Here is a 10,089-nt window from a genome sequence, read left to right on the forward strand (position 1 = left end):
CGCAGTAATTTTCACACTTTACATCCAACCGTAATGAAACTTGTTTCTATCGATTTGAGGAATACTTCCACGTAATTTAAAACAGAACGTTGTCCTAGAATTAATTGGTTCTAAGATAAATTCGTTTTTTTACATCGCCAACGCTAAGTTACTAAACATTAAGAAATACGAGAAGCGTCGTTTTACAATTTATTATTTATATTATATGTGGATTTGATTAAATGTCCATAAAGGATACGAAATCGTTCGCAAAGTTGTTTGCAAAAATACGACTCGGTATAAGCAAAACAGTAGTAGTTCTCGATACAGGAAATGCAATATCATTCTTGATTAATGATTTTGCAACTAAAATTAATAGCGTACATTATAGTGATACCGCGCGTTACGAAGCAGTTAACAAAAGCGTAATGATTATATTAGGTAATTTATGCTAGAAAGTACAAGCACAGGATTACAAGATATTTGTTAATATTTCGAATTATACTATGAATAATATTTGTCTATTATGTATAAATTTTATTGCCAACGATAGTATTTGAATAAGTTTTAATATAACTGATGTAGTTTGGTAAGCCTGTCGATAGAAGCGGCCATAAGAATCAATGATCTCGAAATATTGAAAATTAACCTCTTAGGTGCCACTATAGTGGCTTTCGTGGATGTCATCTTATATCACGACATGCCACTATAGTGACTCTCTACTAACTCATTCGCTCACCGTTTGAAGTAAATGATCTTCATTTGTCTTGTTTCACACTTCTTTTGCCCCCACAACGTTCTTATCTTCGTTTTTGATACGCCAGTGTCAAGTATCAATTGTTGCTTTTCGTTAATATAAACATACCATTACTAGATGCTCTTTTTAACATGCCGATCCGTTTCCCTATAATCTTTTAGAATCTTCAACCTCAAAATGTCGCTACAAAATAGAAAACGAAGAGCAATTTGAAAAACACTATCGTGCTATGAGTGTGAAAATTGTGACGTGGATTTATGTGCCGTACCGTGCTTTAAAATATATTGTATATATTATATATAGCCCAGGCCATACTGGGTACCCTCAATAGTCTCAAGTACCTTCCATAAATCTCAGGAATTTCCTAGTCAAGGTCCTTCAAACCAAACAAACGTCTGTTTCCGAAGCATTTCTAAAGACTATTGTCTACTACAGCTTGACTAGGGAAAATTAGTTTTTCTCCCGTATTTTTTTTTTTTTTTTATTTATTTGTTGAAATTACAATCAATTCTCGCGTTGAGAATTTCTCACGTATGATGCAACTTTCCTCCCACGAACCACTTTCTCTCGAGGACGGTTAAGACCTTTCGTTTAACCAATTAACAACGAAGCCTGTTTCCCTCACTCTCTTAACTAAAATCGTCACCAACAAATCCGATGGTCCCGTGCGCTAGACACACCCATCCTTAGCTTTCTTTCGCCACAGCATCGTCTCCGAACATCACTGATTTTACATCCTTCGAACGGTCAACATCCTTCAACCAGGTATACACATCCGTAGATCAGTCACTCACTCATCTCGTACATACGCACCAGCGTAACTGCCTTCGCCATAAGTTGTTAGAATAAACGGTGAAATATAACTTACTATACTGTGTCATATTCATTTAACCACCTCTGTTATCTTAACCGAAACAGGGGAACGACTATTTCGCGGCGTCGATTAACCGAATCGTAGCGAGAATTTACGCCTCTCGCTGACGCGTTTTCCTCGCGACCGCGTCTCTCCGCGAACGGTCGTAACATATATCACACTGAATTATATTATTAATTATTAAAGTAAATTGTTAAAGTTAAAGTATATGCATCATATCTTCAAGAAAAATTATAATTTAATTATTAAAAACTTCATTTCAATGTGTTTGCGTAGAGAACAGCATCGAGGTGGAGGACATGTTAGGTGTTAGTACTCCGATGTTTAACTTTAAAAGTGTTTACTTCTATATCGTCGTCGTAACGTGATGCACGTCGAATTCAAGCGATCATGATACAGATCTGATGCTTACTGAACTAAACTGCTACCGTTTCGATACAGCCTCGATACTGAGTCGATACAGAGTCGATACAGACTCGATACGAATTAACCGTGGCTATCTGTCTGACTAACTAATCGACTATTACCGACGGCCGTCAACTACGATCGACTACCATCCCGAGCTTTTCCTTGTTTCCCTTTTTATAGAGTGCCAAAGTTAATGATGCTTCAACATCGAAGGTCATTATCAATTTCTAAAATTATATCTTTGGTACAGCTTTTGTTATGTACGCATAATTTCAGCCGAATAATGTTTATGAAATGTCGTGTGTTCTCGTACCTTACAGTATGAAAAGATCATGCGTTAATGAAATTGTAACAAATGATAGCAGTGTAACAGAATACTATATATATAAAATAATATTAGAGTTTAGAGATGTTAACTATATTGGCTAGAATTTCTTTTACGAAGTGGATGTGCATTGGAGGAGAAAATAAACTATTTCTAATTGATAGAAAGTACAGTGTAATGCAAGTGTATATATAATTCTGATTGGTTTCAGCTATTTGGGCGCATGATAGAGGGAGGAATATTTGCTGATGGTGATAGAGAGAGGATTCGGCTTTGTGTCTTCAATTACCTGCGAAATAGCGCTACCACGGTCGTCGTAGTAAACAGTGATAGGTATCTTGACATATCTGGTTACCGACTAACCGAAAGTTTTGGCGATGTATAATTACCCGTAATAAAACGTTTAAAAGGATTTGCTAAATCTTTAAAAATATTTAATTTTACTAGAAATTGAATGAGACTTGTTACATTTTCGTTCGTGTTTGATAAATTAATTGTTCTTCTCCCAGAATAATGGTTTTCACGTGCTTACTTGACGGTAATTGACACATTACACTTTTCACATATTGGAGGTTCGTGTGTAAGTATTTGCAGGTAAAAGTCGCACTACAATTATAATTTGTATAAAATTGTATTCTATAAATAAATAAACACAAAAGCTTTTAGAAAAAAAGCTTTTAAATTCTCTAAATAATTTCTTGTTGTCTGTGTACTGTTCTGTATGTTACTTGTGGAAATTATGGCATATAAAGTATTGTAACAGTCCCAATATCCAGATTTCAATGAATAGGTTTCTTATTGTTCCCACAAATGAACATTATCAAAGTTAAAATTTTGTATTATCATAGAACAAAGGATATTCTTTCCTGGAACAATATTTCGTACAATTTCTATTCAGTATCAACGATGAACAGTGATGATGTTAACAACGATGAAAATTTATGGGTCTTTAGAATTACCGAAGATTTAGTAAAGATATAGGATTGCGCAGCCCATAGAAACTAAAGTACGTATATGTATACTGCTATATGTACGTATACTATAAATGATACGTGACTGCCTTAGGCAATCTTTATGTGAATTGTCGGAACTATTGCAGCCCTACATAATTTTGAACGAAATTTTATTTTCTATGTCGGAGACAAAAGGACACCGGAGCCGTCCCTCTGGAACTTCGGGAAAATCCGTAAAATTGCAATTAAAGTTTACAGTCGTAATTAAACAATTTGCCGTCATCCTGCCCAATTGTACTTGTTTTCGATTTGTGATAATAAACTTGGGCTTAAGGCGACCACCAGTCGCCGAACGTAGCCGCGGTCAACGGGACGGGCGTTCCGTCCAACAAAGGCGTAGAGTTACAGTATGACCCTCATTAAAAGAAACACCCATAGAGGTCCCTTCGGACAATGAATACCAGATGTGGAGGCACGTACACAGCACAAGCCCAGCCAGCCCGGAGACCCGCTATAAAACCTGGGTTTTCGGCAATTAAGATTTTTGCAAACAGACAGGCAGCTTCTGTCCCAAATCGACCAATCAACGTCGCTAACATCGCAAGTGCCCAATCACCGCTGTTGATTGTCGAATCAGTAGTGTCCCTACTCGTAGCATCAGGCCGCGTCTTCGTTATCACACAACGATGGCCAACTCCAAGGGAGGTCTATCAAACGCCCACAACCCTGTTCCTGACTCTTCTCCGACATATATATAGATCGCGAATTTTCAGGTATTTATATATGTATAAAAAAAAATTCTAAAATTTCTGAGGAAATTGACAGACATATAGGACAATGTACATTGTTGAACAGAATATCCTTTATTTATTTTATAATTTTTCATTAAACAGAATAAAAGAAACGAAGTATTGAGATATATGTAATTCTGTGTGCTACACCGAATTAGCCGCGTGTGTGTGCCAGTATGTGCATGCGCAGCGTCTCGTAAAACACAAGGGTGCAATTGTTCTGTACGCACGATGGTTGAAAAGATTGCGACACAAAAGGAGTGCTGAGACGCGTGCAATGTGCATCTACGAATATCTTGTACATCACATATTTAAAAAATATGAAACTATTTTAATATCATTTCTACGTGTAGTGTGAATGTTCCTATATATTTATTTCGGGGACTAAGATCCATAATTCTCAACGTGAAGCACAAATTGTAAATTGCGCTTAATCCTGTAACGTATGTTTAGTAAGAAAGGTAGTGGGTTAATACTACGCTACAGAAGAAAGGACTTTCTTTGAGCGACCTATCGAATGCTATGTACGGTATTCAATTTTACCATGCTTATTTGGCTATATACAAAAAACATATGTAATATATGCAAAAATATATAAAATATATAACATAAGATGCTTTTTTAATCGATGACTTACAGCCGTAACTATCAATAGGTTATACACGACACGATTGAAATCACAAGTTCAGTTTTATAATTGTTACAATATGCAGGGTGGTTGGTAACTGGCGCTACAAGAGGAAAGGGGGTGATTCTATGCGAAAAAAGAAGTCGAAAATATAGAATAACAATTTTTCGTTTGAGGCTTTGTTTTCGAGAAAATCGACTTTGAATTTTCACTCGGTACGCGTGCTCTTTGTCACGTCTCGTTATAAAGGATCTCACTGTAGATCGTTGTCTCGATGGAAAAATTAAAAAAAAAATTAAAAAAAAAATTTTCCGTTTGTACCGCCAGTTACCAACCACCCTATATAAAAAATGATATATACAGTTACACATAAAAGTGAACGGTATACCTATGTTTGTAATGAAAATTGGTCGGGATACGCAACTGGAAAAGGTAGGTTAGGATTGAGTAAATAAAGCCTCTCCTCTGGCTTGTGCTGGGTTAGCCCCTGAGTAGCGGATTATGAAGTAATTTTGGCCCGGATCGTGTCACGTAAAGTTGGTACTTGGATTGTAGTAAGAAGGCTGAGTCGTAACCCAACTACTAATTTTCCTTTATAAAACTTTATTATAAATGTTGACACTTACAAAATAATACCGAACCAGGGAAAAGGGGTTGTATGAGTACAGCAACTAGAAGAAGAACAAGAACTGCCCGAGCTGCGTGAAGTCTCGGTTTATATACGTTTTGGTTTTAGGATGTTGAGGGGCTAGGTGTAGGAGATTTTTTTTTTTTTTATTTATTTGTTAAAATTACAATCAATTTTCGCGTTGAGAAAGGTGTAGGTTATGATGTGGAAAAGTGTCCGAAGGTCGGGGGTCGATATCCTATCTCTGATGTGGACTAAGGTGCGTCACAGCCTTGATGTATGCTATGATGATAAGGTGGTGATGTGTCCAAAAGTATGCGAAGGTCAGCGGTCGATGTCTTATCACTGATGTAGGTTGAGATGTGATTGGTGTCACAATCGCCCGAACTTCTGAGTCTCTTCTTATTGTGCTGCAACTTACCATCCTCCCTTTTCGTTTGAAAGGATTTTCCCTCGTCCAATTCTCTGGTCGCCCCTAACGCACATCTGCTCTTTTCTCTCAAAAAAGGGAGATCATCCTCTTTCTTTCTTTTATGTGTGGAAGTCCGAAGACATTTTAAAAAGGAAAAATTAGTTGAAATGGTTTGATACTAAGGCCAACTGAGAGGGAGATCACCCCTTTGTGAAGAACCGTGACCGAATGAGGAAATTTCCCTTTTTGACTTTAGCAATGCGTTTTCTTTTTGTTGTTGTTGTTGTTATTATCAATTATCGTTTAGCTGAAATTGTTCCCAATTAATTGCACCACTCTTTTTGCTTTTATAAAGTACAGTATATAATAAAGTATACCAATCTAGCGATGTTAAAATTAATTAAAAATTTACATTATCAGTTATGACTAAATAAAGTTATAATCGGACGATACCACACTGTAAAAAAATATTAAAATGCATTATGAATTTTTAATTTCACACTCAAGTCGCGTTATTTATCTTTAGTCATCTTTAATGTTTTTAATTTTATCTATATTTTTTTATACTTTTAATTTGATATTTTGTATAAACAACATGTGAAATCATTAAATGAAATCATTACTGCAAAACATAATTAACCACTTAAATAATTTTTGGACTTGTTTGTTTTTTATGTAGTAAATATTAGTCGTCGATACTTGGAAAAATGCGCGGTGGAAAGCGTATAGGTTAGCTTGCGTTGGAAATGTACAACTCGCTGTGGCGCACGTAGTTGGCTAAGTGTTAAGATGCTATAAAAGTACAAATTGAGAATCTGAATAAGCATTGGAAAAGCTTCATCGAAGCTTATGATGGATCCTGGATAACGAGAATGCCGATGGCAAAAGAATTTTTACTACATCGCGAAGAACATTTATCTAGAGAACTCTTTTGATTTCTGGAAAAGTTTCTGAATTTGTAGCTTTCAGGGAAAATAAATTAAAAAGATGCACTTCTGGTCCTTTATTTATGTTGGCAGCTGTCAAACGTCCAAGCAAACATTTGGGCCGATTTTCCTGGTAGCCAGAAAGCTCGATCCGCAAACTCTCAAGGAACGGATACTTTCTTGAATACTAAGCTTAAGGCTGAAAACTCGGGAATGCTAGTAAATTTTAAATCTCTACCTCTTATTCTGTGTAAGAAGATAATTCGCAGAGAGCTCAATATCGCAATAATTCTTGTAACAAATCTTTGCTTGCTTCAAAGGTTCTTCAAACGTACATAGAAGTTTGCGTTTACGTTTCTTATACATTCTTATAAATTCTTATACACGGTCGTCGTTAATTCTTTCTGATTCTCATTGACCTCTAGGAGATTTCACGTCTCGGAGCTAATTCGAATTTATAAGCTGCGTACAGGATTTTTATACTATATATACATATACATATATAATTACATATACGATTAATAGTAGTTCATTTTTAGTCAATAAAGTAATGAAAGAGTTAACTGCAGACGAAAACAATGTTTCCTCTAAGAGCAGCAATTCTAGAGAAATAAATATACATTTTTTTTTTGTTATTTATTATTCAAATTTTACAATTTGTCCAGTAGGACATTTGGTAAAATATTATAGCGGTATACTAATATAACATGTGGGTGGCTACCCCCAGCGGGGTACCATCATCGTGTTTGTTAGGTTATGTTCTTTGTGAGATCTAGAATAAATATACATGGACGACATTTTCTCTACCGACTACTCTAAGAAGTCGGCCCTACTAAAACAATAACAAGCGATTTGTGCAAGGTCGGCGGTTCCAATTTATGCAAATGGCTTTCAAATGAGCTGAGGCGGATGTCAAACGTGTTGATTTATTTAATGACGAGACGAGTGAATACTCGTGATAGTCAGATATATTAAAAATCGCTCTAAGTACAGAATACCATTAGATCCAACTAGAATCAAACATATTATAAATTATTATAATCCAAGTTACAGTACCACGCCAAAAGAATTTACTTATAATTCTCAACGAGAATTGATTGTAAATAGTCTACCAAATAAAAAAAAAGTACAAAATACAGAGTTAGTATATTACGCATTATACTTATCTATAATAAGTAATAACTATTTATAAATAATTAGCCATGTTACTGCGCCACGCCAGAAAAACTACTGAAAATTCTCAACGCGAGAAGTGATTGTAATTTTAATAAATATTTAAAAAAAAAGTATATTACGTTGTAATCGTCGTTTGCTCAATGCTACTCGCTATAATGATACTGGTTAATGAATGTTCTAGAGCGCATTCTCGCCTATTTATATTGATCAGAGAAGTTTGAATTCGATTCCGGTTGATGGTTGCAAGTAGCGGTCATGTTGTTTTGTCCGGAGTTTGTTTACTTTTAAATCTCATACATCGAAACGGTGTTAAAACTCCGAGGCAAACCAATAACACAAGTCACTCTCGATTCGAATCGTCCTGTGACTCATGTGCCGCTACATACATATACAACAAATATTTCTTACAATCTAGTGTATGTAGTTGTGAATGAGGCCTTAAGTTCACTGTTTATAGATATTGTTAGGAATTGATCGAACGAATTCAAAGCAGTCTTGTATATTATCGGAAATGCAGAATTTGCATGGTTTTGCTTTCGCTCGTCCACGTTGACAATTGTTCAAAGAACAACCGAATGCCCATGTGACATGGACTATACATAAATCCATACCATTCTATGCTACTGACAATGAACCGTTAGATTTTAACCTGGCCTTTGGACACATGGCCCAAACCAAACTTTCCCCATCACGTAGGTCACTCAGGGTCCTCTCCTCACCTCTCACCCCCGTCAAGCTCCGCTCATATAAAAACTACGAGCATTCGACGACGAGACTAGTCTTGGGTAGATCCTTGTGCGTGACTTGAACTGTTCTGATACTTTGTAACTTCGCTACTTCGTTGTAATATTGCATTTAATCATTTTTGTGAGTAAAAGCATATCAAAATATAAAAGTGAAATTAAATATCAAGTTAAGCAATAGTGATAAGTGCTCGTTAGGAAAACAAGACATCCTATCTACGTGAAAAGGACTCAACTTGGATTACGGGTCATCATCAACGATAAACTCACAATCTGAAGTTAACGGACATTCTACGGAAGTTCCATTTCTACGGATATCAAGGTGTAAAGCTTGATTCTTTTGCCAACCAAAACTCGGACTAAGTAGCAATTTTCGAGAAAAAGAAAATAGGAAAAGAAAAAAAATGTATGACTTATCATATAAAGATATCAACATTAGTCTACGGCAAGTACTACAAGCGATACAGAAACACACCGAAATTCAAGAACAGATCCAAATATTAGCACAACAAGCAAGGGAAGAGAATGAACGCCGCGCTAAAGAAATCAAACTGCTAAAACAAGCAGTTGCCGAAATAAAGCTAGTTCTTACAAATAAAAAAATAATTAAGTCCAAAAATTCTAAATCTGTGACGAAGACCACAAAGAAAACCGTGAAATCAAGAAAGAAGGATCGTATACCTGCAGCGAGCATACCCGAAACGACATTTGATCCCAAAAGCGATAACAATGGCGGAGACCAATACAACAACGAACAACAACACCAGATTATGTTATCAGCGGAAGATGCAATAAGATTTATACCAACTTTAAACGGTGACGATGATGTTGGAGTGGAAGAGTTCATAAAAGAAGTACATGCTATGCGAATGTGTTGTTCACAAAAGGATTTGTTGTTGAAAGCCATAAAAATCGATAAAATAGTCGGTAAAGCCGCGCGCAGTATTCGACACATACCGATTGGAAATTATGAAGATTTATATAACACTTTGAGATCCAACGTAGTAGTTGATGTAACATCTGACGAATACGAAGAACAATTACGCGATTTGAAACAGGGACGCCACGAATCTGTTCAAAGTTTCAATATCCGATTCCGCTGCATATTGAATAGACTTACATATGCAATAATTAGTGAAAATCTACAACCAATTACAAGACGAATAATGATTGAAGCCACCATGAGGAAAGTAAGTCGAATTTATTTAAAAGGACTTCGACGCGACATAGGACGCATACTGTTAGCTGGCAAACTAGATTCCTTGTACAAAACAGAAAAAAAAGCCGTAGACGTTGAAAGATACCTGCAAGAAGAAGAAAAGGGATGGAGGACAGGTTCTCGACCAACAGCAAGTGACCGACCATTACCTACCACACGTAACAATAATCCAGTCAACAAACGCGTTTCACCGGTTTCTAAAACGGAACGTGTATCATCTGCTAAGCGACAAGTAAGATGTCCCAAATGTGATGAATTGGGACATGTTGA

The 10,089-nt window shown here is 36.1% G+C and overlaps 1 protein-coding gene and 1 long non-coding RNA gene across 2 annotated transcripts; one reads left to right on the forward strand and one right to left on the reverse strand.

The window, feature by feature from the left end:
* On the reverse strand, positions 1-1,021 carry LOC117213251. Its single transcript, XR_004488618.1, has 3 exons — positions 1,005-1,021; positions 719-919; positions 1-94 (listed from the first exon to the last, which is right to left on the reverse strand). It is a non-coding gene; the product is annotated as an uncharacterized LOC117213251 (long non-coding RNA).
* Positions 1,022-8,661: 7,640 nt separating this feature from the next.
* LOC117213250 lies at positions 8,662-10,084 on the forward strand (the record flags this gene model as incomplete). Its single annotated transcript, XM_033458619.1, has 1 exon — positions 8,662-10,084. A coding segment is annotated over exon 1 (1,080 nt), but the record flags the coding sequence as incomplete, so codon positions are not given.
* Between the last annotated feature and the right edge of the window lie 5 nt (positions 10,085-10,089).

This window comes from Bombus bifarius, unplaced genomic scaffold, assembly GCF_011952205.1.
Source record: "Bombus bifarius isolate JDL3187 unplaced genomic scaffold, Bbif_JDL3187 scf7180000008561_frag, whole genome shotgun sequence".
In the NCBI taxonomy this organism is placed as follows: Eukaryota; Metazoa; Arthropoda; class Insecta; order Hymenoptera; family Apidae; genus Bombus; species Bombus bifarius.